At 49.4% G+C, this 27,706-nt stretch overlaps 1 protein-coding gene across 5 annotated transcripts; it reads left to right on the top strand.

The window, feature by feature from the left end:
• The first annotated feature begins 45 nt into the window (after window positions 1–45).
• On the top strand, window positions 46–27,604 carry AP2M1 (adaptor related protein complex 2 subunit mu 1). 5 transcript variants are annotated; one of them, XM_080603885.1, is made up of 12 exons: window positions 107–177; window positions 873–945; window positions 11,118–11,230; window positions 16,649–16,914; window positions 17,446–17,528; window positions 21,766–21,901; window positions 21,998–22,139; window positions 24,553–24,672; window positions 25,211–25,346; window positions 25,792–25,889; window positions 26,020–26,131; window positions 26,460–27,604. In XM_080603885.1, exons 3-12 carry the CDS (start codon window positions 11,157–11,159, stop codon window positions 26,592–26,594), a joined length of 1,302 nt encoding a protein of 433 aa, XP_080460011.1. In that variant the 5' UTR covers window positions 107–177; window positions 873–945; window positions 11,118–11,156; the 3' UTR covers window positions 26,595–27,604. The 5 variants fall into 5 exon arrangements, with proteins under 5 accessions (XP_080460009.1, XP_080460010.1, XP_080460011.1 ...); XM_080603887.1 differs by having other exon boundaries at window positions 121–177; window positions 873–1,121; XM_080603883.1 differs by lacking the exon at window positions 873–945 and having other exon boundaries at window positions 46–177.
• Window positions 27,605–27,706: the final 102 nt, after the last annotated feature.

Here is a 27,706-nt window from a genome sequence, read left to right as displayed (position 1 = left end):
CCGCCCTCGCCGATCAGCCCCGCCGGCCGCCCTGCCCTCGGCGCATGCGCGATAGCGGCGGGGCGCGGGCGGGGCATGCGCGGCGGCGGCTCTGCAGTGATAGGGGGGGCGCTGAGGGGGGGGCGGCGGCCGCCATCTTGGGCGCTGGGCGGCAGAGCGGCGGGCGGGCGGCGGCAGGTGAGGGGGCTCCGCGCCGGTGCTCCGCGTTCTGCCGGGGCCGAGCCGCTCGCTTCTCCCATCCGGGCGGCTTCCCTGCGCCGGGGGGGGCTCGCTGTATCGCCTGGGGCCGGGGGGTGGGCGGGGGATGGTGGGTGGAGGCTCCCTGGGCGCCCGCCGGGGGTGGGGGGCTGCGGGCCCGCGGCGCTGACAGGAGCGGGGAGGGGTCCGGCGGGGTCTGGGGGCGCCCCCTCTGTCAGTGAGGGGCTGCGCCGCGACCCTGGCCTCGCCGTCTGGATCCGGCTCTGGGCCGTTTTCTGCCTTTTTTATTATTATTTTTTGGTGTGCGGGGGCGTTTTGTGGCCGCGTTGCGGTGGTCGGGCCGAGGCGGCAGCCCCGCATCGCTGGGCTGGGTGCGGGTGGGGACGGAGGAGCCCTGAGTGGCACCGGGTGTACGGGGAAGGTCTGCGCCCACGGGCTCGGTCAGCCCGAGCAAAGGTCTGGTGCCGGGGCCAGGCAGGGACTTCCCTCACGCTTCTCCACATTTTATGAGCACGAATTAGCTGGGTCACGGCTCCCAGCCTCTGCTTTCCACCGTGGAGAACCTGCCGAGGCAGGGAGCAGTGCTGCTGGTGCCGAACGGCGCTGAGCCGGGAGCGGGCCCCGCTCCAACAGCTCCCCTGATGCCTCCCTGCTTCCTTTCTTCCCTTCGCTAGGGCTTTGGAGCCTGCAGGGCTGCAGGAAATGCAGCCTCTGTTTATCATCCGCTGCAGCTGATTTCTCTCTCCGGTAGGAAATGGCTCTTTTCATCTCGCCTTCTCCCTCTTAGCTGCGTGCTTCCGAGAGCCGTTTGCTGCTTGCTTTAGTATGACAAAGCTGCTGGGAAGTTTTCGCCTGAGGCTGCCAAAATCTGAGCCTGGAACTTTCCCAGATAGGCAAGTCTGGATGGATTTGGCGGCTCACAGGTCTGGGCATTATGGGTTTCTAACTGCATATGGGCTCATGTGGGCACGATTCTTGCTGGGCAGTGTGAATGCTGTCAGAACTGTACTTACTGCTTTTTCCCTCTAGTAAAAGCTGGGCTTGTCCCTGTGAGTTTTGCTTGCAGGGACAACCTCCAGTCTGATGAGATGCTGCCAAGCTGCCTGCTTCCATATTTTCCCTGTCAGAGGGGAGGCATCGTTTCTCCTCTGTAGGAAGTGCCATGTTACTGACATCTAGTGACAAGGTACCCGGTGTCCTTTGGGCTGCAGGCTGGCCATATTTTCCTCCAGGGAGACTATTTGAGATATCCTTGAAGGGTATTATGGCCGGCTTCTCCCCTCCTCCTGAGATAACACAATTCTAGTCTTTGAAGTGTTGAGTCTTGAGGCTCCAAAGAATTGCATCTCCAGTTTTTTGAAGCACAGATGACAGGAAATGCTCTCCAGGGGGTTGATAGTATCTTGGCTTCTTCTTTTTAAGGAATGGGAACAATCACCGAACAAAATTTCTTTTTGTAAAGAAACTTCATGTGACCCTAGTTAAACTTTTCTTGGCCTTATCACTTAATGGCGCAGGGATGGGACAAGGCTATCTAGTGCAACACAAGGCCTTCCATCGGTTTTCTGAGCTTATAGTGCTAAAGGCTGTTGGTGTGTATTAGGGATGTTCGTAGGTGTAACTCAAGGATGGACAGAAGGGCAGCCTAGGGTGCCAACGTATAGCAGGTGGAGTCAGCTGCTTTCCTGTAGTGGATGACCTGCAGAATCAAAAGCTATGAATTAGCAATATGTTATTTCGATCTCAGCAGGTTGGCAGCTTAGCTAGGAGCTTGCAGGCTGAGGCACAGAATGTGAAAGGCAGTTACCTGCTCCACGGGAACAGCAGAAAGAGGTACGTTGGCAGGTTGAGGCACCTAGGCCGTTGGTGGTCTGCGGTGAGCTACGGCTCGTATCTGCAGCCTTTTCTGTTAGAAGATGAATAGAACAGAAGCCTCTGCTCAGACTTGTAGAGTGGAAACTGCTTCAGACTGACTTTAAAACTGCCTTCGAATAAAAACCACTAGAGGTGGAAGAAGTAATTGGGGCTATTCAAATAAGGTTGGACTCCAGTAAGGCAGAGAGGAGTGATAAATGCTTTTTTGGTGGCATTAAGGGTGCTTGCCACGTTTCCCTCTGTCAGGGTTTCTCTCCTTGCCCACCAGACTGCCTGCGTGCTGCATGGCACGCAGAAGCAGGCTGTAGGAGGACAGCCTGGTGGGAGCTGAACGTGCTTCTCTTCCTGCCCACTGGTTGTGGGGGTTTATGGGATTGGGTTTAAAATAGGAACAGTTCCTCTGAATCTGATGGGTTTATCTCAGTAGCTCTTTAGCTCACGGTATGCCTCTTAATTAAATCATGCAGCCTGTCTTCCCCAGGATGAAGTGATTGCGGCTACTCTTCTTTAAAACCAGGCGCAGCCCGTGGCCTGGAAGGTGGCTAATGCAGCCCTCTGAGCAAAGCTTAGGTGCTCGGATTAGCTGGTGGGGTGGTGACATCGACGTAAGCCTTAAGACTCTGGTTTGATAACACTAGTGCTAGCCTGGCAACATTGGCTTCCTAAGGAACTCCAGTTTGCCCGAGCATCCTGACTAATCCCCCTCCTGCTTCAGCTGCTGTCGCTTGTCCAAGACTTTGGAATGCAGAGATGGTTACAGCTGACTTGCCCTCAGCCCTCTGGGTGAGCGCTGGCTTCTTCCTGGGTGAGAGCTCGAGCAGCTAATGTACCTTGAACTGCTTAGTTGGATAAGCTCATTAATGCACAGCGGACTTACTTACTGTTAAGTCAGAACCCAAACTTTCTTTTAATAGACTGCTAAATGGGTTGGTTGTTTTACACCAGCTTATTGACTGACTTGTGATTGCTGCTCCCCAGCCGTGCTGCGTAGGTTAGAGAAATGAGCATTGTCTTCTGTTCTCCTTCAAGCCGAGTGACGGCTGTGCTGGGGGGAAACTTCTCGCCCTTCAGTGGCAGCGAGAAACCCCGGAGTGGCTGGGTCTTGGGCTGACTGCTGAGCATCGTTCCGCCCCTGTACTTGGTGGCGGAGGAAGCTCGGCGAAGCCAACAACTTGTCTTGCAGCGGGGCTGTGGCCAGCGTGGGTTTGTCTGCAGGCGAGCAGAAGTCCCCTTGGGTCTTGGTGAGAGTGGCATACGCGGAGCTGGCGTAGTGAAATACAGCCTGCCCTAAAGGTGTGCCTTAAAATGGATGGAGAGCTCAGCGCGTGCTGGCCGTGCAGAAGGGCAGCTTTGAGAAACTGTTGGGGTGTTACAGACAGGTACATTAGCTCTTCCCCGTAGCAAAAATACCAACAGATGCTCAGATTGTATGGTGGCTGCGTGCTGCTACGGGACTCCAGGCTGTAGGCACGCTGCTAGTGACATGTTTCCTCCAGACAGTACCTCATTCTTCTAGGGCTAGAGCAAGCATCTCTTGCCTGGACGTGAGGCTGCAGTTACTGAAGGCATGTTGCCTCATTCCACTGTAGAAAACCGAGCAGCAATTCGTTATTTTTTCCCGAGCAGTGAGTTGGAGCAGATCAGCTTTTTTGTGCTCGGTTCTGCAAATGTAGTTACAAAAGGCAGGCAGCTGTGCTCCCAAGTCTGCGGTGTCGGCTGAAGCTAGCGCTGTTCTGCTGGTGCAGGAAGCATTGCTGGGCTCCGTGGTGTCGCTCGAACACTTCGAGTTTTGGGACGTGAGCACTGGAGAAAATCAGCTGTTTGAATGTCTGCGTACATCGGGGATTTAGGCTGGAACTCAGGCTTGTCCTTCGTACCCTACTGATCGATGACCGCGGTACTGAAGTGGTGCTTCTCTTACTGGTGGTTCTTGGGCGGAGGATGTGCGAGGCCTGCACACTGGACAAGGGTTGGAGAAACGATCCTGCTCCGTGTGGTGTTTCCAGAATCGTTACAGATACAGAGGGGGGAAAAACTGCTGCAGAGGGAGCAAATTATGCTTGTCAGTCCCTTCCCTACATCTGCCTTGTTTAGTCTAAGAAGGCTCCGTGCCGTATGTTCACTTCTTCCACAGCTATACTAGGTCAGAAGCCAAGCAGGGGCAATACAAGCGGAAGGCTGGGCTCCTGGCGTGCTGAGGAGGGAATTACCCAAACCCTGCTCGCTGAGCACCGGGTTAGTGCATCCTCCCAGGGCAGCTCCCAGCCCAGCAGCAGGATCCGGCCACACCGAGCCTGTGCTCCTGACCGTGCACACACATTCCTAACGCGTGGCACGGCGCAGGTCTGCAAGGGCAAAGTCTGACTGCTTTCAAAAAGAAACTGGCTGTAGGTCAGACCCAATACACAGAGCGTTTTCCATCTATGATAGAACTGGTAGACAAAAGCCTTTTTGAGATACCGTGCTTTTCTTGCATTTTTCCTTCTCCCTTGGTCATGGTCTGTAGCTAGCTGGCTGCTGGGGCTCGGTCTGACATGTCACGAAGGTTTGGGGGAGGAACGTTCCCTAACGCACAGCCCTGCACGGCATGGGCAGTGAAATGGTTGGAGAAGAGGACGTTTGTTTCTCTTCACAGGGTGCATATCTCCACGTCAGTCGCTGTGGGTCCAGCTAATCCTGCTGCTTGTCAGCTCTGCAGCTACTGAAATGCACTCAAATCCACATCCCAGTAATTTTTCATGTTCCTTTTTCGTTGTAGGCTGTCTTAAGGTTGTAACTTCTTCACAGTTGCCGAAAAGGTGTGTTTTGGTGCTGTCACTTTCACCTGAGTGGAAAAGCATTTCCATGTAGCCTTAACTCCTCGTGTTTATAAGCGTGTTCAAGTATGTGGTCTGTCTACGATGCTCCTCGGGATGCTTCTGCCTTCTATTTATGGGTTGAAATGGAAGTGTACTGGAATGTGAGTACTTGGCAGCAGGGTAGGAAGCGTGCTGGCCTTAGGTATTTGTAGGAGTGGTGTTCAGAGGTTTGATCTCCTACCCTAGCGGCTAGCTGCTGGAAGAATGAAGAAGCCATTGGGAGAGGACCGTTGTTCCTAAATTAAGGCGATTAGTCACCAACTGGTGCAAATTCAGTATTCATATGGATCTTCTCTGCACCTGAAGTAGAATAAATCCATCCATGCCATAGCTAGAAAACAAGGCTGTGGCTAGCAGCGTGGAGCGGGTCACCGTATGTTTGAGCTTGTGAAGCAGAAGGAACGTAGCTGCACAAGGCTGAAAATGCAGCTGGCAGACCATTAAGCCAAAGGCTTCAGCTAGTCACCTTGGCTTCCAGGCACTTAAAGAGAAACAGTTAAAAAGTGATGGGCTTTGCTCTTAAACTGTCTTGCAATGAGCCATTAGCCTGAGGAAACTCAAAACAGCGCAGGGCGATCTCCCGAGGAAAGGCTGGCTGTGGAGAGGAGCGGAGTGAGTCATAGGAAGCTGATTGAGCAAGCCTGTTACTGGGAAGCTTTCTGAGTCATGTTGCTTGTGCACAGCGAGCAGATGAACCCAGCTCCGTGGTGGGTTTCTGATTCTGGGGCCTTCTGGTTCCAACAGCCGTGAGTCACCGAATGTCAGTCTCAGATTAAGCTGAGCGCTGCTCCCTGCAGTGCTTAACCATTGCAAGCACTGGGCTCTTCTCAGACCAGCTTTGGAAACGAAACCTCTTCATTATCCCAAAACGTGGGGATGATCTTACCAGGTCAGGAGTGCCCCACTAAAAACTCATTCGAGTAGCTGTGTAACCTTGAAGCGGTTCGAACCAGTATCTATGAGACTCATAGCGAAACACAAAGGAGAGGATCAAAACAAAGCAGGCTTATTTTCACTGCAGCGGCTTCAAGGAGAGCCATTGTCATCTTAAAGAGCCCTTCTCTTTGCTAAGCTTTAAGCAACTTTCTCGTGCATGGTGCTCTTTGTATAGCTTTCTTCTCATCGGTTCATATATCCTGGGGTTAGTCATTCCACCTCTTGAGTTTCCCAGCTGGGTACGTGGTCTGATTAGCTGGTGGAAGTAGCTGTAGTGGGGAGGGAGTGAAATGCTGGGCTTGCTAAGAAGCCTGGAATATCGTCATGTTCCCTGAACCTCCACCACGGATGGGTTGGTGAAGGCTGGGTGAAAGGACGGCACCGTTGCATCAAACTGAATTAGGTAAATTGCACTTAAATGTGGATTTGGGTTCACACTGCAGAGCTGTAGAACTGCAGGTTCTCCAGGCTTGAGGAGAATCCTATGGAGGCAAGCTGCTACTGGGTATGAAATAATGCTAGTGAGCATCTCCCTGGTATGTTTATGCTGGCGGGCTGCCGTTGTAAAACCAACTGGCAGAGCAGTACTGATTCTTTGGCTAAATCAGGCTAGGGAGCAAAGGCAAATAGTGCTTCGCCTGTAACCTGGGCAGTCATCCGGAAGACTGAATTCAGTGTGATCTGGGAGTTACACTGAGGTTTTTCTTTCCTTTAAAAAGTCAAGCACCAAAAAAAGATATCAAAGCAGGATTGTTATAATATCTATACCATGGTTTGTTTACATCTCCAATAATGTTTGGTTTTGAATTTCCTTCCAGAAGGAAAGCTTTGAGAGGAAGGCACTGAGAAAGACCAAAGCTTAGAGCGGCTTCCTTGTGAAGAGCAGCTGAGTAAGGTGGGAACGTACTGTTCTGGGAAGGAGTCAATGAAGGCAAGAGAGAAGTTCTACACAGTCCCGAGTGGCCTGGAAGGAGAGCGTGAGGGCTAGTGCTTCACTTCTTGTTCCTCTACGCAAACTAGAGGCTGTTAAAGCTGGGGGAGGAAAGAAAAAGCAGACTTCAAACAAAAAGGTTTATTTACACAGTATGTTTTTGCCATGGGATGCTGCTGACGGACAGATTTAAGACAAGGCTGGGCAAATAGTCTTAAAAGAGCCGTTGGGTGTCCTTAAATAGACATGTCATTGCTGGGGGATCTGCTGGGGGGTATCTTCCTGACGGGTGCCTCCTGTTATCTCTGTCCCTTTATTGCCAGCACCAGAGGCAAGATACTGGGCTGACAGAACTGCACTGTGAACCAACATGGCTCTTACCCTAACTAGTGCAGTGTGCTTGGTTAGCAGCTAGCTGCACGTGGAAGTTCAAAGCCCAAGCTCAGCTCTCAGTGTACTTGTATGATGAAGAAGCCTGGTGTTTCTTTGTGTTGACGAAGAACTTTCTTTAAGACTAAAACCATTTGGATTGCTCTGTATTTACTCTTCCTCTAACGTGCTTTTGCTAATGTATAAGCAAGCAGTTGACTCTGCTGCCTGGTATTGTGATGCAGTTAAAAATTGACACGTGTCTGTAACTTATTACAGAATAGGTTCTGACCTAATGTATCAGAGAGGATAACCTCATTATTTTTGTCACCATTGAAAATATCTGGATCTTCCAGAGATGGCTTTAATTTTTCAGCAAGAAGCTTGATCAGCAATCTGTTTTGTAGAACTGCAGTTAATAGTTAAAACAAGGCTCTTTCAGGAAGCAGTCGTCATGCTAGCAAGATGCTCAGTCTTGTATGCTATGTGTCTGACCCTGTTGCTCATCAAAGCAGATGTTTCCTTTATGCTAAAAATAGTGGAACAAATAAGTTAAGCAGCATTAAAGCCCAAGAGGGAGATTACTTTTTTTAAAGACTAGGATGTGCTTTCTAGGAAACTTCTGGAAAGGTTTTGTAGGATTCACACGATCCGGCTTTGGCCAGTTGCATAAGCTTCCAGGAAACCTTTCTATACAATGTAAGTCTGAAGGAACATGCAAGAACTACTTCACGTTTGGTAGCAGTGGTCCATATCGAAACGTGGAAGCCACCACTGCAGCAGTGTGAGAAAGACATCCTTGTCTCTTGTCTGAGATAGAAAAGAAATAAATAATTAGGAAAGAATTTCTTAGAGCAGGCAACAAGTTGCATTCACTGTCTTAGCGGTTCCTGTTTTCATCGTTTGTCCCGTGTGAATGGCCTTTCAAATGGCTGCTGAATTACAGCAGCAGCATCCGCCAGACTTGCCGGGCATCTGTTCAAATAGATGTTTGTGTTTTGGGTTCCTGCCCTGTGCTCTAACCTTCGGTGGCCTTCTGTGTGCCTGTTAGGGCTGTGAGTTTCGTGTGGGTAGCTGTGGGTCTGTGACACAGCCTCTTCCTTCAACTTGACAGCCTGGGCTTGTTCTGTTGGCCAACTGGGTTGTCTTTGTCTTCTGGCATGGGGATGTGGGCCTTGCTGTGTGTGTAGCCTCATTCCCCCACGTGGGCACTCAGAAGCTTCAGAAGACTTTTCTTGCTCTGTAATTACACGGGAATCTCAGGCCCCTATGTTAACAGGTTTGGTTTCTGCATGATGGTGCAAGAGACTTGTCCTGGAAGCAGATGGAATGTATCCTGAAGTTAGGAGTCACTCATGGAAATATTTATAAGTTGTTTCTAGGTGAGATTTCAGAACTTGGCAATATTAAGGCAGAAGCATCCAAGAGTTAAAGTGTAACCAGTGTGTTAAGGTCCTAGTATAACTGTTTCACTGGTGCAAAAATAGTCTTAAAAGTTATTTTTAAAATCTTTCTGTGCTAGATAGAGTCTCAGGCCATCAAAAATTGGTGATGACAGTGACGTGAAGCCACTGACAAGTGGCAGGAGGCAGCCTGATAATAGCCAGAGACACCGCCAGCAAAATGTGGGAGTAAAAGCCAGGAAGCTGACTGCTGAGTTTTGGGAAAACTGCACCTCAGTTTCTCGCTATTTTGACTCGGTGACTATTTCTGGTATTTTCGTTCCTTGTAATGAGTAGAAGCAGCCATCTGGAAGCTGAAGACCGATAGCAGAGCCATGTATGGGTAAGGCTGCTCTCTGAGGGCTCATTAGGTATGGCTGAAAATGTAGCTGTTGGTGTGAAGACTAATGAAATTAAAAGTTTTTTGGTCTTCCCGAAATTAGAAGTAGTGGCTACACTATCTAAAAATCCTTGTTTTAGTGCAGAGCTCACGTCTGCAATACCACCTTCAGGCAGGCGGCTGCTGCAGTTTCTTGAACGTAACCGTTAGAAGATGGTTTCTCAGGCCTCTGTGCTGGAAGTCCTTCTGACCCTCTGTGTGTGTTGCTCTTCTGTTATTTTTCTGACCTTTGAGATGATCCGAGGCAAGGTCACTCCAACTTGGTTTGTGCTGTCCCTGAACAAAGGCGTATCGGTTCGCTGTCGGCTGTTTTAGGCTCGCCTGGCCCTATCCTTCCCACCCACCCCAGACAAATGGGTGTAGGCTAATCTCCCCAGCAGCACTGCGGAGGTGGTTGGTTATCTGAGGCTCTCCAGCGCTGAAGCTGAGAGAAACACCTATGTGATGGTCCCCAGAGCTGGGCACGAGCCTTGCCCTATCATATTCGTGGTGCTCTTCTCTGGCCTAAGCAGGCCAAGCAGTTGCCTGAATGGGTGTTATGGCTTGGACTGGGGTGAAGGAGGAGTGTGGGTGACTACAGGAAGGGGATCTGGTTAAGAAGCTGTATATTTAAAAAAATAAATAAAAAATCTGCCTCAATAATGTCTATCAGCTTTGAAGCTCTTTTCAAAACAATCTCTGCAGAAAGAGATCAGTTTAAGAGGGTAACTTCTAAGACACTAGTCCCCAGCTTTAACTGGCTCACAGTTGAGATCTGCTCCAGTGGCACCTCGTGGCCAGACTGTTCTGTTTTGGCTCTGAAGCTAGCTTTTTTTGTACCTATTTATTAATACAGCCCATTACTGCTAGGCAGCTATGATCCAAGCAGGTGCGTCGAGCTTTGTCAAGATGTTGCTTAAATAATCGTTACCTGTAGACTTACTGGCTAGAAAGATGTTTAGGAGCACTCCCCTTGATTGCTCCTTATCCAGCAGACTGAATTACTGGAGCAACGCGATCAATGGCTGCTGCCCTGGAAGCCATTATCTCTTTAAGTTAAGCAGTCTTCCTAGGCAGGCAGTAATAAACCAAGGTGGACCTGCTGCCACTAACACCCTGCCACGCAGTGATCTGATTTGTGTGCCAGTCGCTGTGGGGATGCACACTTCATAGGAGAAATAAAGGGTCTCCGATTTCCTTGCAGTTCCAGGTCTGTTTTCCCTCACGTTCAAGGGAGAGGCCAGGCACTTCCAGTTCTTGAGCCTTGATCTGCCCGTGCTGATGGGTGAATGTGAAGTTAGCCAGCATCTATTGCAGTGCTAATTCTAAGCTTCAGTCCTGGCTACAAATCGCAGTTGTGTTCAGTGCCTCGTGCCTTGCCGGCTGCCCTGCAGCTGTATTTACTGACCTGACCTCTCTGAGTTGCTACAGACAAGCTCTGGGAGTCCCTCAGCCAGGCTTTTGTCAGGATTGCTGCGGTGGCTCCTTAGATTCAGGGCAAGGCTGTTGGTTCCTGGTGGGCTTCCTCATCAAGTCTTTGTTGTGATGTGCCTCTGAGGGAGACACGGAGGAAGCTGATCTGTAGAGACTGGCCGGTGGTTAGGGGCTCATGTCTTTAATGGAACGTGCAGTCTGTGCCTTGGGAACACAAACTTTTTCACATAAAATCCTAGCAGATCAAAAAGTATAACCTCAAATGGCGGCAATAAGGCTACTTCGTTCCTCTCCAGAGTAAAACACTTTCTGATAGTCCTGTGTAAGGAGCTCTGTGCTCTCCTCCTGCAGGCATGAGGCAGGCACTGAGTATCAAGCTGCCCTACTGGGCCTCAGCCCTGGCCTGGCCTGGCCAGGTGTAATGATACAAACCAGTGAAGGAGCTGACAGCACCAGACCTTCACTAATATCTGTGTGTGCGGTCTCCACTCACCTTTCCCTGCAGTCTGCTGGAGTTTGTTACTCCTGTGGCATCAAGGTGTGAGCTATCAGGTCCTCACCACCGCAGGCACTGCACGAAGTGCTTTCTGTGGAGGTGTGTGACAAAAGCTCCCGGTGTCCTGGCTGGATGTCAGCCCGTGCCTGCTGGACTGTTCGTTGCCCTGCAGCCTAACGTATGCGCTTTCTTGCCTCAGGTCTTAAGCAACATGGAAAGAGAAGACTAAAGTTCCATCATGATCGGAGGCTTATTCATCTATAATCACAAAGGAGAGGTTTTAATCTCTCGAGTCTACCGGGATGACATTGGGTAAGTGCTTCTATTGCATCCATGGTCTTTGCATTTCTGTCTCACTGTGGTGCAGACGACAACCCAGAGCTGCTTTGTTCTGCATTAGCTGTGCATGCATGTAAGACTGCAACTCAACTTGCTGCTCTAGGCCTAGTTAAGAAATAGCTACGTTCTTGCTAAGCCCAGGTCACCTACAGATGGTAGTAAAGGATAACCTGCAGGCAAAGCTAGGACTTCCTTTTGGATAGTAGAGATCTGGGTGTTTTTCCAAATGCTTCAACAATGTGGACTGCCACTGCAGAAGTCTACCAGCCTAACTGTAAAGGTTAAAATGTTACAGGAGGAGTCATGTGGGAACTGTCTGCCGTGCATTGTAACCAGGGCTCTGAACTCCTTTCAAACACAGATGACTAGTATCAAGTACAGGCATACAGCAGACTGCCTCTGGTCTTTGCTTGCAGTGTCAAAGTGCCAGTAACCACCTCTGTACACTTAACATTCTCTGCCCCAACCTTGTATGTCAGCCTTGTAAGTAAAAAAAAAAAAAAAAAGCTTACATCTGTTGGGTAATTAAAATTGTGGGATCTCTGAAAGCCTTCAGTAGGTATAGGTGTATCATAACACTCGTGTGAAGTGCAACGTTGCTCACTTAGACTGGGTACGTACCATTCCTAGGCTGCTAGTTCCCAGAAGGAACCCAACGAGAACTGGTGTTTTATGAGCAGTGGGTAGTGCTTTAAGGAGCCTGATCCCAAGTGATGCTGCTGCTTGGAGTGAAAGCCTTAAGTGGCTCTCTCACACAGCAGGACTGTTACTAGTGGCTATGATTAATGTGAGGCATTAGGTGGAAGCTAGTAATTGAAGTTAGCAAGTTAAAATGCAGCTAATGGAAACAGGGTCACAGTAAGCATTCTCTCAAAGTCCAAGAGATCCTTTTGGCCAGTTTAGGAAAAATATATTTGTACAAGGTCTCCAAGATAAGTAGCAGTAGAATGTGTGGTGAGATAACTTGTTGTCACGAATTGCAATAAACAATCAAGACAGTCTAAAGAGAGCTTCCCTTCTGGATGTGGATTGTCTAGCGGAGGTTAAAAATGATGTAGAACTAGCAGCTTGCCAAGGCTTTCACAGTTTCGTTGATGGAGTAACAGTGGTCAACGTGGTGCCTGTAATAAGCTCACTAGGTGATACCTTAACTCTCTCTTGTTCTAAGTGGAGTAAAGTAGCAGTTATGAGGATGGCCAAATTATCCCAGATCTTCCACACAGACCTGAGCCAAGGAAGCTTTGTACTTTGCTACTTCTGAAGCAGAAAACTGCTGGCTATGAAGTTCTGCCTCTTCTCTACTGTAGTAATTCTTTCAGTCTTTTGAATGTCTGCTGGCTGAAGGTCTTCAGAGCAATTCATGTGCCAGATCTGACTTGGAAATTCCTCTAATTAATGAATAGTATGGTTACTGAACCAAATGAGGCTGGATTACTGATAAAATTTGAGAACACTGTATGTGGAGCTAGAGACGATGTTGCTGCAGTTTGTGGCAATAAGATTTTGTTGTCTTTTTGTGGCACTTAGATTGCACTGTGCTTGAACTGATGTTTATTCAAGAAGGCCTTTTAATTTAAAGGGCCTTCTGGCCATGGAGATGCAAACTGGAGAGTGAAATAGTTCTTTTAATGTAATGATCTTCCACTGTTTTTGTCTTGGCTCATCCCTCTTGTGAAGTGACTGAGTTGTTCAGCAAGTAATGAAGTACTTCTTACTGGCTGGCCAGGCAAAACTAGAAATTTGCATTTTCTGCCTGATCTAATCTTGACTTTTTCTTTTGGAAAAAGGTGCCAAAGATTCACGTGTTCTCTAGAACTTCAGGAGTTAGTGTTGCCTTGAATAAAATCCTTTGTTCATTTTCTGTGAAAGTGTCTCAGTGCCAGTCTTGGGACTTAAGTGGAGCTGGTGCTGGCTATTAACCGAGCTTGCTCCCAAGATGTTGGATTCCTTCTGAAACAGGCCTTCAAATCTGGTTTACAACTTTGGGATATGTAACCTTATAAAACAAGTTGTCTTAGAACAGCCTTGTCTTGTAATCAAGTAACTGAGAATCTTCAGCTCCATAGCAAGTAAAGTAGGTATCTGTTATTTCCTATTATGAACACTAGCATCAGTACCAGGTGTACTTGAAAGCTCTGAGCACCCTACCTAGCTTTCAGGGAGGTAAGGAAAGGAACAGCCTTTCCCTGCAGCTTGTACTCTCCTCTGTAGGAGTTCCATCTCAAAACGATGAGCCAGTAGATTTCTAGAACACTTCAATCTTTAATGCAGATAAATCTGAAGTGCAGGGGGTTGAGCCCATCTAGCTTGTTGGGAGGTAGGCTGAGTGGGAAATGAGCATAGCTGCTGCCTGTCTTCATGGGGATTCGGAGTGATTGACCTGTAAGGCTTCTTGGTCTTGGCACTTCCCTTTGGTGTCTTGAAGCCTCAGGCTGTGTTGGGAGAGATTAAAAGCCATTTGTGGTAATGAGAACCCCTCCCCTTGCACGGTTTAAGGGCCTAAATAAGCACATACTAGCTCAAATGCTGATGAGCAAAGTGGCAGTCAATGAAGCAACACTTCCCTTGACTTTGATGAAGGCAGAAAACAGTCCCCACAAAACTTGGACTTCCTTTGCTTGCAACTTAGGAGAATGGCTTTAGTGCATGTAGTGCATCTGTCTATACAGCAGCTAGCTGCATGCATAAGCAGCCTCTTAAAAATATAAGCAAAGCACTATGCGTTTAATTCAGGATACTGTGGAGGGCTCTATTGTGACCTTAAGTGCCTTGTTCTTCAGTGATTTGGTCACTGGGAGAACCTACCTGTATTTGAAAATGTACCTATTTGATTTTTAAAAAAATAAGCTATTTGAAACTGAGCAGCTTACATGACAAACTGCATGCACTTTAAATGGGATAGGCGTTTTGTTTCTGAGCTTCTAAGACATCACTTCTGCTTCATAGCTCTTGATCATTATGGAAAAAGTGCAAGCTGGATAGAGCAGTGCCTGAACCTGCAGGACGTGCCATATCTCTCCAGATGCGCTGAAGCTCTGTCAAACTCGGTGCATTTCCTGTTGGCTGCACCAGGCCAGAAAGCATCAGCCCAAACAGCCTCAAATAAGAGCACTGCCACAGCAGTGCCCACTGAGACTTGCAGCCCCGTGGTGAGGCAGGCTGAGGGAAGAAGAAACGTGGTACTCTGTGGTCCCCAGGCTGTGTCTCAGATTGTTTCTTTCTTTTTTCCCCCCACTGAAGCCTGCCACATGTGTTAGCAGAGCAGCGTGGATACCAATGATGTGATGTGGATCCCACTCATCTGGACTAAACACCCAATTAGTCCTGAAATTCAAAAGAACCCCAGTCTGTCGACACTGGCGATCTGACCATGGCACGTCAGTGCTGTGCCTTGCGAGGGCTTCATTGCTGCCACAGCTTGTTACTTTCCAGCCAGGCCTACCTGGGCCTTCTGCGCCCAGGAGCAGGGGGAGGGGGTGCTGTTTGGTCTCTCCTGATCTCTTTGGATTCATTGTGCCTTGTGTGTGTGTTTCTAACCCTTTCTCTTGTTGCTGTCACTCCTCCTTTCTCCGCTGGCGCCATTTCTGTCCATCCCATCTCATTGGCTGCTGTAGCAATAGGTAAGAGACGCGGGTAGGCCGTGACTGGCACTGCACAGCGGGCAATTGGTGTGCTGGAAAAGCTTCGCTCACCTGAGGCTTCTCCAGCGTGCACCAGTCTGACTGCTGGCTCTGCTGCTAGTTCTAGCGGGTAGAACTCGAGGCCGGGAGGGCTGATGCTCCAGTACAAGCTGAGCTTTCCTTGTGAGGCTTACTGAAGGGGAGGAATGGGACTTCTAGATACTGTTATTTTACAGTAGATTAACTGCTTTCTTATGGAAAAATCGAGGTAGAAATCAAATAGTGATTTAACTCACAAGCCTTCTGGAGCAATAAAACCTTAGGAAGTATTTGAAGGCCAGAATTTTGCTTATGGGGGAGGGTGTTTACTGATGAGGCTTCTACATGTCTACCCTGACCTTCAAGGAAAAAACACCTGGCATGGTAGCATGTGTTCCCCTGAATATCCTCTGTTTTCAAACTGTCTGCTGGACTATTGACAACCCTCAGTGCTTATGAACATTTGTATGCCTTTATCCTTGCTCGCAAGGATGTGACTGCTGTCTGCTCTCAAACATGGTTCTGCATATTCCTTACCATGGGCCTTGACACTGCAGCGAGGAGCCCCCCTGTTCTGCATAGCCTTAAGGAGGGGTAGGAGTAGTAAAGCACAACTAGATGTGCCTTGGCTTGGTAGGTAGGCTACTGCTCTAAGTCTCAGTTTTGTGATATAAATCCCTCAGTTCTCCTTCCTGTGGTCTTAGTATTGGTGGATTTTCACTTAATTTGGGGAGTTTACCCTGACTTGTAGCTGCAGGATGAGAAAGTGTGGAAGAGGTTGGAAACCAGGATGTCATGGGGAGATCCGTGTTTATTTAGGAGGGCTTTGTTCCCTGTCATTGGTGTATAGACAGTGAAACAAGCTTGGATTAAAGATGTTAGCAGCTAGGAGAAACTCGTGCAGCACCTTTTTTGCACTGCAGAACTTCTTTCCCATTGTAAATGGTACTGGATCTTCCAGTGCACGTAATGCCTTGCTACTAGCATGTGGCACCGTGGGGACCCCAATTCTGTCTGCCAGAGACCTGCTCTGAAGCATAGCAGGCTTGAGAGGACATGTAACTGGAAAGCCCAAAATGTTCCTAATCCTGCTCACTGCTTTTAGCCTGCCCTCCAGGGTACTTTGGGAAATGGAGGTGAGATGAATCTGAACTAAAACTGCCTTTCATGGTGTACCCAGGCACTGACATCCATCAGGTGACCTGGTTAGGTTTTGCTGTCTTTTCCTCAGTGGTATATCTGGGGGGATCTGCCATTAAAGAATATCATGGGAGACTATGGATTTTTTTGGGGGCAGGGGTATGAAGGCCTGGGCACGCAGAGCAGGTAGTGACTAGCTTTTTGTTCAAAACACGTGCCCCAGAGCCTGTTCTAGTGTTCATTCCTGGCTATGTTAATCGGGAGTGCTAGCAAAATAAACTGAAGGGAAGGCTCCTTTGTCATCTGACTCCACATGGAGGTTAGCTTGCTTCTCTTTCTGACTGCAGTTAGAATTGCCCTGTAGTCCAAAGGTCCGCAGAGAGCAGTAACTCCTCTCCTGGAGTTTGCGCGGGATTTAACGTCCAACTCTGCTCAGAGCCTTCGGTTGTCCCTCCTGGCTGTGACATCCCAGGCGCCCTTCCTAAGTGAGCTGGGCGTGTGTAGTTCGCCTCAGCAAGCACTTAAGCAGAGCTTTGTGGCGAATTTGTTTTGTGGACGCTGTGCTAACTTACTTTTGGTGGTGGTCTTGTAGGCGGAATGCCGTGGACGCCTTCCGCGTCAATGTCATCCACGCACGGCAGCAGGTACGCTCGCCTGTCACCAACATTGCCCGCACAAGCTTCTTCCACGTCAAGCGTTCCAACATCTGGCTGGCTGCTGTCACCAAGCAGAATGTCAACGCCGCCATGGTGTTCGAGTTTCTTTACAAGATGTGTGACGTGATGACTGCCTACTTCGGGAAGATCAGCGAGGAGAACATAAAGAACAACTTTGTGCTGATCTATGAGCTGCTGGATGGTGAGATGTTTCCCTTCTAATCTGCTGCGTGATGCTGCACTTGGTCATTCTGTAGCTTTAGTTTAGTTTGATGTAACGCTAAGTTGGAACAGTAACATCTGAAGCCCACAGCCTGGTGTTGATCGGGGTTTGCGTAGCTCGATCATCAGAGCTGTGTCCCTTTGCAAATACGGTAGCTGGTACTGGATCCCAGCTTTTGAGTGGGTCCTGTGTAGATGTAGAGCTATCAATACACTGAGTTGATAATTGATCCTGAAATGCAGTCACACTTAGAAACCAGCAAATTCATTGCTCTGGACAGCTGTCCATCACTGCTCCTATCCAAAATACTGTACAGGGAAGTCAGTTAGCAAGGCTGTTTTTCTTCTCTTGCTAAAGAGTACTCCGGCCTCTTGTCCTGAGGCTTAATATATGAGCAAGTTAGTGCACAGACACTGCTTTCCTTATAGCAATGGTTAACATGGCTGCTGTGTTTATATGTTGCAGCTTTGGCTTGTGGCTCTGAGCTAACCATCTTTTACCCTTCCGTAGAAATCCTGGACTTTGGCTATCCTCAGAACTCTGAAACAGGGGCCCTGAAGACCTTCATCACTCAGCAAGGCATCAAGAGTCAGGTAACCAGAGGGATCTGGGGTGCAGCGCTGCTCTGCTAGTTCAGCTTGTTCAAGAAAGCATGGTCTTTAATTATGCAACTAACCACTTGACCTGTGCTGGGTGAAGATGCCTGAGTAGCCTGAGAACTCCCTGGCTGGGATGTAGCTCAGTGTCACCTCATTCTAGATGTCTCTGTGCTTGCGTGACCTCCCTGGCATTTAGTAAGGTGTGAGAGGAAAGGCCCTGTGCTGGGGTGGTGCTGGTCCCTTGCATGTAAATGATCGATGCCTTCAGGTGCTGCTCTGTGTCAGCTTCTGACAGAGGATAAACATATCTGCCTGCTGAACCAGAAATAGCTGTCCTGCGCGTGAATCTCACTGAGCAGGTCTGTTCTCCGCCAGCCTTCGGTGCTTTGAGCTGTCAGGCTTTCGTGCCTTCCTTGTAATGAAGTATTCTTCAGCCTTCTGAATCTTGCTAGCAGTCAGGAAACTGACGTTATTCTGTTGCTGCCTGTGACATCTTTGCAGATCAGCAGATGCGTCAGTACAGTCTGGGCTTTCTCACATTAGAGATGAAATTCTCTATGGCACATTCGGTATAGTAGTAACCCTTGCAACAAAGTTTACATAGACATAGAAGATAAAGGACACCTGGGGGAAAAAGACAGTTGAATTAGGCTGTTCTTGGGAATGTTTTTCAAACTAGTGCTAGTCCTCAAAACTAGGCTTCCCATCTCAGGCAGCTCATGCTCAGCCTCTGTGAAATCAAAATGCTACTGTAGTTACTGCTTCTTGTGTCCCTGAGGGATATCGCTCACCTTGTCCCTCTAACGTAGCTGTGCAACTCCTAATGAGGCCTTAGGTGAGAGGACTGACTTCTAGGCTATGTGGCAGGTAAGTCAGGAGAAAAAGCTGGGAGTCAGTCTGTGCTGAAGCTGTCTGCAAAAGGAAAGAGATCTGGGTGAAACTTAAGACCCAAGGTACAAACAGAAGTACTAAACAAGAGCTTGCCTGGAGACTGTTCTTTTTAAGGATGAGCAGAGGTTAGAGTCTCTGGAGGCTCTGTTCTAGCTCCTTTCATTAACACTGACTTCCTAAGGACTCCTTTTAATCTACTAGTAGCAAGCCTAGCTGCATCTCAAGAGTGAGGGAGAGAGAACAGCTGCCCTGAGCAACATTTTCTGCTGCAACAAGCAGTGTTTTGCAAGAGGGCACGGGCATATCAGTGGCCAGATGTGAGCACATCCGGTCTCCGTCCCCCATCCCGAGCTTTAATGTAAATCACTGTGGCCTTCTGCAGTCTGACATTCTGGGCAGTCAGCACTCAAGATAGCTGAGTCAGCTCCTGTTCCTAGGAAAACTTAAAACTAACCACCACCCTCACTTCCTTCCCTACCTCTTTTTTTGTGTTTTTGACAGTTTTAACGAACTCTGACACTGCTTGTGTGCGAACTACTGTCACAGCACCTCAGCTCATTCAACAACAGGTTTAGTCCTTCCCTTTCAAACAGCAGTTCTCGTCTACAGCTATTCATAAGTAACAGCTCATGGTTATTGTGCTCTGTGTGGGAGTTCTTTGCATCCCAGTTCAAAGAAGAGCAGAAGTGATCCTATCCAGACATGGTACTGCAGGGGAAACAATTGAAACAGTGCTTTCTGTATTGCCTGGTTCCCTTTACTCTGGTTCTTCTAGCCTCAGCCTCTTCCTTCACTTACAGCCATCTTCTGACAGATACCTTGGGCTTAAATGTGGGGCTGGGTCGTCTGTCAACCTTGTTCCATTGTCCCTGCCTAGTTCATGGGGGTGCTTTCCTTGAGCTTTGTGTCCTGCTGACTTTAAGGAACAAAACCTGCAATTATGGCAGAATTTCAACACAACTTTTTGACTTTGTTCTCTGTGAGGAATTGGAGGTGTTCTGAGCTGCTGCGCTCTGAATGCCCACCCTGTGTGGCTACAGTGGTCTTTCCAGGGTTGGCAATCTCGGGATTTAAGATCTGCTTTGATTTTTTGAAAGATGGTCCAATATTGCTGCATTGCTTGCCAAGAAAAGTACCGTTGTCCTCTGGGAACGGGGTGGTGCAGCACGCTAGAGATTTCAAAAGGTACTGGTGTGCAACATGGTTTTACCATGATACTTTTCCATGATACTAGTCAAACAGCAGGGCTCAGGTCATGCTGATCTCCTGTAACAGAACTGATGCAGGCATTGCCTCAGATCTCTTCCTCCAGGAGAGGCTAAACCTGCTCTTAAAGCGCAGGGTGGAGCCATGCTCTGTGTGCGCTCAGTTCTCAGCCTGTAGCTGCTGTCTGCATCTGTCCAGGCTTCATCAACTAACAGCATGTTGGCACTTTCATCCTCTCCAAGTGCTTTCTGTGAGTGTGATTTTAACTCTTAATTACAGCATTTCCCCAAGCCTTAGACGCATTGTAGTGCTAAAATGCTAGTGGTACTTGCTGAAGGTGGGAAGAGGTCTACCAACAGCTGCCTGAGCCCAGGAAACGTGGTGGTAGCTGTCTGCCTTTAGCCTAGTAACTGTGCTGGCGGTTGGGTAGTCAGGAAGTTGAATATTCCCCTACCAGTTAAGCTGACTTCTTCCAGCTCAGGCAAGGTCCCGGTTCTGAGAAATTTCAGACCAGGGTACCTTCGATCCATCTTGAAGGGAACACAACGCTTACAGTGCTGTGTGATCTGAGCTTCGTTACTCCCTAGGCATTTGCTTCCAGGTCCACCCAGCCGCTTTCTGCAGCGACCAGAGGAGGTTCAAGGCACTGGTGTTGTGGGAGATGGGAACTTCAGCGTGCGATCAGTGTCTCTGATTAGCTGAGGCTGCTTTGGAAGCTGGAGGACTGGGTATTAATCTATGTGCTCCTCTCCACTTCCTCTTGAGCCTGAACGAAGCATTGAACAAGGCAGATAAGGACATTGTGGGGTTTTTTTGGTGGGACAGAGGAGAGGAGTGTTTTGTACTGCATTGAGCACTTATCTAGGCAGTTCCAGTGGAGTATAAACCGCTCTGCCTCTTTGATGTTATGATAATGGCTTCACTCAAGGAGCGACCAGCTCTGTGGCAAGAACACGTGTGAAACAAAGCCACTGAGCCATCTCTAAACTGAGATCGTGTACTGCCACCCTGTGGGCCCAGTGCAAGGCTGCTGGGGCAGGACCCACCGTGGTGCTCTGCAGCCACTCTGGTGGAAGAGACGGGATTAACAAGGACACAGCTCCTTACAGAACCCAGTTTTATTAAAACATCTTTATTATTGCAGTCCCGGGTGCTGTGTACTTCTCTTAGACTGGTATCTGTGGCACAGTAAACATCCAGGGCTTGCTTTAGGAATGGCAGCATGCAGAGTCGACTGCACAGCACCGTTACTGGCGTGGTATTTGGCCCATCTGTCGCTCCCTCTGCCCTGCTTTGTATTTGGGGGGAATGGGCTGAAGTTTGAAAAGCCATTTCCCTGCTGGGAGTACTGGGTTTCCTGAGCTAAAGGTCAGAGCCCCTCATCTTGTTTGTACTGATTAGCTACTTAATTAGTAATGAGCTGGCCTGCTTTGTTCCTGTCCTGAGATAGCCTTAAGCCTAACCTGCCTCTTTCTCCCTTCCTCCTTTTTCTTGCTACTGACCTGCTTGCCTGTCTAACCCTGTGTGCGCCACACTTGCTGCTATACATCTACTTCACTTTCTGCGTGATTGGACCCCGCCCATAGCACCAGGTAGGAACCTCCCAGTGCCTCTGTACACAATGCTCCCAGGAGACTGAGAGCAAACACTTAGATTGATGCGAAGTTAACGTTGGTGTACAACCGTTGCCCCAATGGCATGCTAATGACTGCAGTCATTATGAAGCAGTCCTTGGTGACCAGCTGCTTGACGGCCCTAGGGTCTCGTGTTGGATAAGGGTGTGAGCTGGCCTGTCAGCTGTCTAACACGTGGATTGAAGTGACATTCTGTCAGACGTGATTCGAATGTCATCGGTGCAGCCCATGTCTCCCTGCACCTAAATGTAGCCTAAAGGACTTCCTAATGAAATAAAGACAGCAGGAAAGCCTCTTCCATGATCAGTGTTTAGTTAGGCGTACAATTTGCTGAGGGGTAACGCTTTTGTGACCGAATTGTGGGGTGTATGACGTATAAATTTTAAGTGTCAGAAGTGGCTGCGTACAATAAGTGGCAAGTGCTTGCTCTTTGGTTTAGATGAAGCTTTCTTAGTCCTTCAGCATACCTAGAGATTTAATATACCACTTCTTCCCTTCAGACTAAGGAAGAGCAGTCCCAGATCACCAGCCAGGTGACTGGACAGATTGGATGGAGGCGTGAAGGGATCAAATATCGTCGCAATGAACTCTTTCTTGATGTGCTGGAGAGTGTGAATCTCTTGATGTCCCCCCAGGGTAAGTGGGAGGCGTTGAGCTGGCATCCTTTTTCCCATCAAGGACCATTGGTGGGGACTTGCCTAAGTGTGCTCACTGTGCTCTTCTCTACTCCAGGTCAGGTTTTGAGTGCCCATGTCTCTGGCAGAGTGGTGATGAAGAGTTATCTGAGTGGAATGCCAGAGTGCAAGTTTGGCATGAACGACAAGATTGTCATTGAAAAACAGGGTAAAGGGACTGCAGATGAAACGGGGAAAAGGTAAGAGGCCTTGGGGTAACTTGGGGTAAAAGCCACTTGCCACCAGGGACCCTTATGGAAGGGCAGCACTTGGTAGCTTTTTCTGATCTGACAAAAGCAGCTCATCTCTTCTTCCCTTCAGCTACTACTGCTAATTTTTCTCTGGGTAGGTCAGTTGTCATGCAAGCTACCAGCCCGAGGGCCTCAAAATGGAAGGCTTCTCCATAGCGGGGCTGGTGTGAGCAGGTAGAATGTCATTTATGGTGTCTGACTTCACATCTATACAAAAACAAGCGACAGGAGCTGTGAGGTTCTCTGGGCTATCATCTTTAAGATTCAAATACGGTGTTAAGTGTGGAGTTCTTGCAGCTGGAAACATTTCTTCAAGATAGATTTTCCCAGAGCTTGTCAGAAGCAGTTCTAGTCAGCGCAGAGACTAGTAATAGTGTTCCCTAGGAGCAGTGAAGGAACCCGTCTGACCGTAGCCTCTCCTACCCAGACTGTTCTCACACTCCGGGGTGGTGGGCAGACTAATACTACATAAGCCCCTGCTGCTGGCGTACGGGTGGCTGTGTGGACTGGCAGCTCATCCCTTCTGGGAGCCCAGCTGCCTTCCTTCCCAGCTGTGCCTCAGTCAGCACCAACCCTGAAGATGAAGATGGGTCTTGTGCCTTTTCCAACCTTCCTGGTTGGGGTGAAGAGAGAAGAGCAAAGGGACTGACACTTTTTTTCCCACTAACTGTTTGTGACTCAGCTGTTTCTTCTTTTTTTTTTTGCTGACCCCTCAGTGAATTGGGAAGGTAGATAACCCGCTTCAGCTGTGTGCACTCTGCTCTCCCCCCGTCTCTTGCTTTGTGTGACTTGTGCATGTAACTCAGACCTCAGACACTTTCCATGATGGTTCCTGTACATGGAGCTGCGCTGCTATTTGCCTTTTCTCCCAGAACCAAGCCAAGAGCTATCGCTTCACTGTCACCTTTAGGCTGTCTTTCTAGTACATGAGTTTAGCTAACAAAATGGATGAGCCTCAACTGGCTGCCCAGTGGGGAAATACCCTAGTGAAAATATCATCTGTGTAGGCCTCTGAAGAGTCAGCAGTGCTGCCCCAGAGTTTGCATACTGTGGGTGCTCTCACCTGTAGATGTGCTATCTTTTTGAGTTAGAGAAGCAGGATGGACATGGATTCTTGCTGGGTGGTTCTCTAGCGGGCAAGAGGTTGGAGGTGTCGCTGTCCGGAAGTATTTAGCAGAGGTGACCAGCAGGAGCAGTTGCTGCCAGTTGCGTTTTGGCTTCTGGCATGTGGCAATTACAAGCCCTGAGCAATGCTGCCCAATGCCTGGACTAGTGCTAGGCAGCAGGGCCTTCCCAGCAGTGTTCCAAAGAAACCAAGGAACTAGTCTACTAATGTTGACTGTCATCTGGGCAACAGATTAGCAAGAGTTAGTCTTTTCTATAAAGCACAGACTGCACCACTGTTTTATGTAAAATAAACAGCCAGTCAGCCTGGGGTGAGTCTGCTTCCCCTTTGAGCAGGTAATGGTGGCTCCTAGGAGAGCTGAAGCTGCCTGTTGCATAGGCTCTCTCTGCACACTTAATGGTTACCCTGCTGCTCATAGCAGTTGAGGCAACCTAGATATTGCCGTACTACATTGCAGCACCTTTTCTGTACTGCTCCCTCTCCTGTTGCTACCTAATTCTCATTTTCTGATCCCTCTCAGTAGCTGAAGGGAGTTCTTAGCTAACTTTAGGACCTGTCCCTGAGGATATCTTCCTTGCTGCTAGAACCCAGCACAAGCTGAGCGCTGTCAGGCTAGGCTAGTGCACCTAAATGCACAGATGGTAGCCGGGGTGATGTCTTGTAAAGCAAGAGATTAACTTTTGTGGCACAGTATTCTGGTCCTCGGCAAATCAGTTACCATGCTGGCCTGAGGACAAAGCTTCTGTCTGGTATCAAACCAGCTGCTTGCACTGTGGAAATCAACACCTCTGAAGAGATTTCTGAAAAGGAAGACCCAAAACCTAGCATCTCCTAGCTGTGTGGCAGTGGGATAGCTTTGTGGACAGGAAAGTGTTCTCTCCTTTGAACTGTGCTGTGAGACGACCTGGGTTAGCAGAGCTGCCCTTGCAGTCCCGAGGTGCTGCTGGCAGGCAGACCCCAGCACGGTGTTCCTCTGGCTGTGACAGAAGGGTCGCACCTCCGGGGAGAGGAGGGAGAGAATTCTTTTTAAACAAATGTCTTGAAATACGACCTTGGCAGCGGTGAAGTGAGGGAAGTTTGAGCCAGGAGGCTGCTGTCCCCTGAATCTCTCCCTGCCTCCCCATTTCCTGGACACCTGCAATGGCACCGTGCTCTGTAGAATAGTTTCTGCCTGAGCAGACCCTGCACTACGGGCTGCAGCAGCTTGCACTTGTTTAACTTTGTCTTGTGTTTTAGCGGCAAACAGTCAATCGCCATTGATGACTGCACTTTCCACCAGTGCGTGAGGCTCAGCAAATTTGATTCCGAGAGGAGCATCAGCTTCATTCCACCAGACGGAGAGTTTGAGCTCATGAGGTATGGTGAGGGGGTCGAACAGGCTGGTGTTGGCATCTGTGTGCTGCTGCTGCATTAGTGCTGCTGGTCTCGGGCATACCTGCAGCCCTTGAGCACCAACAACTGTGCACTTGCCTCCTTTCTTTTCGCAGTAGAATCCATAGATTGTGGCTTTGTTTACAGATGTGGTAGAAACCTAGCTGCATGGTTTTCTTTCCCTGCCTGTTAGCCTGCTGTATCTGGTTTTTGTTCTAAGTTCTTAAAACTGGCATCCATGAGCAGGGTCACTTGGCAGGAACCTGATACAAAACTTGGACTAAAGAAGCAATTACTGCCCTAGGGCAGCGCAGGTCTGACTGCTGCTTCCTCTTGGGGTGGCTTCCTTTCTGGCTGATACTGTAGTCCCAAAGTTGGGAACAAAAAAAAAACCAAGGAAACCTTGAAGAAGGTTTCTAGGTTGTTCCCTGTGCGAAGGGTCTGTCTCCTTAGGAAGGTGGTACAATTTGAGAACCTAAGGGAGTTAACTCCTCAGAGTTTGATGTTGCTTTTGTGCCTGCAGATACCGAACCACTAAGGACATCATCCTTCCCTTCCGGGTGATACCCCTGGTGCGGGAGGTGGGCCGGACCAAGCTGGAAGTGAAGGTGGTGATAAAATCAAATTTCAAACCTTCCTTGCTGGCTCAGAAGATAGAGGTAAGCTGTGGCGTATTACATCTTTACTTATGACCCCTGCTGTGCTGTCCTCGCAGACAAGTCCTCAAGCAGGACTGAAACGAACTGAATGCCTCGCAGATGTGGTGGTGGTGCTGCCCTGTAGGAGGGAAATGCCATGCAGGGGGAAAGTGGAAGCTATTTTCAGTTGCACAGTCACCCTTGGCAGATTCTGAAGCACCCTTGTTGTGGATTCTGAAAATGTTTGAGTCTTTACTTCAAAGCAAGAAATTAGAGTTAGGCAAGATGCCTCATGGTAGCTGATGATCTCTGGGGCCCTGATATGGAGAGAGATGAGGGCAGCTGCTGCCCCAGACCGCTTGGCCTGACCTGGGAGGAGGCAGGCTTTTTTTTTTTTCCTGTGAGATGGCACAGAGGGCCCTGGCTGCAGTCTCTGTTCCCCTGCTCACCACGTTCTGCCTTCCAGGTCCGGATCCCAACACCCCTCAACACCAGTGGAGTGCAAGTCATCTGCATGAAAGGGAAGGCGAAGTACAAGGCCAGTGAGAATGCCATTGTGTGGAAGTAAGTGAGCGTGCCAGGGGGCAGGGTCTGGGGAGGCGGGAGCGTTCGGTGCTCCTGTCTGCACTGAGCACCTGTAGGGGAGGGGAGAGTAAACTTGGGCACCTCCTCACTTCTGGGTTTTCTCTGGTAGGATAAAACGTATGGCTGGAATGAAGGAATCCCAGATCAGTGCAGAGATCGAGCTGCTGCCCACCAATGACAAGAAGAAGTGGGCTCGGCCCCCAATCTCCATGAACTTTGAGGTGAGTCTCTGCCTGCCTTCTGGGGGCAGCTAGCCTTAGCGAAGCTCTGTCAGTCCACTCCCTTCTGCCCTCATGGGAACTGCACGGTTCTGAGTACTCGCTATCGCAAGCTGTTGTGCAGCTCTGCCTTAAGTGAAGCCAGCCAGGTGGCAAAGCTAATGGGGAAGAAATCACCTTTAAAGCCCCTGGAGTCTGTCACCATGCATGGCAACAATGGGGAGCTCTTGGTGTCTGTTTCTAGGTGCTTAGCCCGGGGCTCCTCAGGCTGTTGTGTGCGGAGAGCATCTTATCCCTCTGTTCCAATGTTCTCCATTGCCTTTCCCAACAGGTCCCGTTTGCACCCTCTGGGCTGAAGGTGCGTTACCTGAAAGTCTTTGAGCCAAAGCTGAACTACAGTGACCACGATGTGATAAAATGGGTGAGGTACATCGGCAGGAGTGGGATCTACGAGACCAGATGCTAGCCCCAGCGGGCTGGCAGGCTCCCTCTTCTCCAAGCCATCCTCCGTGTCTCCTCAGTCTTCAAGTACATTCAGAGAACATCAGCCTGGCCCCTCTACGCAGATCGAAAGACCCTGTGGCTCACCTTGGGAGCGGACTTGCCTGCCTGTGCTTGGTTTCCACCCGCGCCGCAGCTGAAGTTCAGAACCCGGGCTCGTGCAGGGCTGTGGCCAGCCGCCTGCTCCCTGTCCCAGGGCGGGGAAGGGCTAGTCTAACTCCCATCCTCTCGTGATCTTTCTAGGGAACGTCCACCATTAAACTTCTCTTCTGTTGGTGTCTCACTACTTGCATCATATCCTAGTATTTTTGAAGTTCTTGTGCATATGTACTCGTAGAATAGACCTAAACATAGACTGGACAAATCTGAGTTGAAGTTACCCTGGCTTCTGTACTAGCTATTGCTGTTGTGGTAGATGTTGCTGGCCAGTCTGAGATGCCTGAGGTGGTGAGGTTTGTTGGGCTTCCACCCGAGGAGATGGTGGGCTCGCTGCATCTCACCACCTTCCTCCTTCTTGCAAAGTCCTCAGTGTAGAGTCCTGCTGGGGGAAGGTTTGTGACCAAAACACGATGAGGGTTTAGACTCTTGCTGGTGTGTACGTGGGTGGCACAGCATTTCGGGTCCTTAGAGCACTTACCCCCCATCTGCTGCTGGCTCGAGCCAGTCTTTCCTTTCCAAACGAATTGGAAACGTGGCCCCTCTGTCCCGGGCTCCTTTCCAAACGAGTCGGAGCCCCGGGGAGCGTGGCTCAGCTGAGCTCTGCCAGGATGCGACCGGGGTCTGTCCTCTGGAGTCGAAAAATGCACTCGCCAGTAAACCCCCGGCCCCAGCCCGCCCTCTCCGCACTTCTACCGAACGCTTCTGGGCCATAGGAATGCTGCTGCCGCCCACAGTCCCGCTTCTGGTAGTGTGGTCTCCATTTTGTACACCCTGTGATTTGTCCAGCGCTGAACCTAATAAACTATGTAGAACGGAGACGGCTGTGCGTGCTGCTCGGGGGGGCTGAGGGGCTGGGGTAGGGGGGGAGGAGGAGGAGGAGCAGGGGCAGGGAGGCTCCTGGCTGGGCTCAATCCACCC

This window comes from Anser brachyrhynchus (genome assembly GCF_964034855.1).
Source record: "Anser brachyrhynchus genome assembly, chromosome: 9".
Taxonomy (NCBI): domain Eukaryota; kingdom Metazoa; phylum Chordata; class Aves; order Anseriformes; family Anatidae; genus Anser; species Anser brachyrhynchus.
This window is presented reverse-complemented; position numbering and strand designations above follow the sequence as displayed.

Bases quoted from the DNA above. Each gene is read 5' to 3' on its own strand.
- AP2M1 (XM_080603883.1), top strand. From the start codon at position 11,157: ATGATCGGAGGCTTATTCATCTATAATCACAAAGGAGAGGTTTTAATC. The intron at 16,915-17,445 runs GTGAGATGTTTC...ACCCTTCCGTAG, and splicing joins GATCTATGAGCTGCTGGATG to AAATCCTGGACTTTGGCTAT. The intron at 26,132-26,459 runs GTGAGTCTCTGC...CTTTCCCAACAG, and splicing joins CAATCTCCATGAACTTTGAG to GTCCCGTTTGCACCCTCTGG.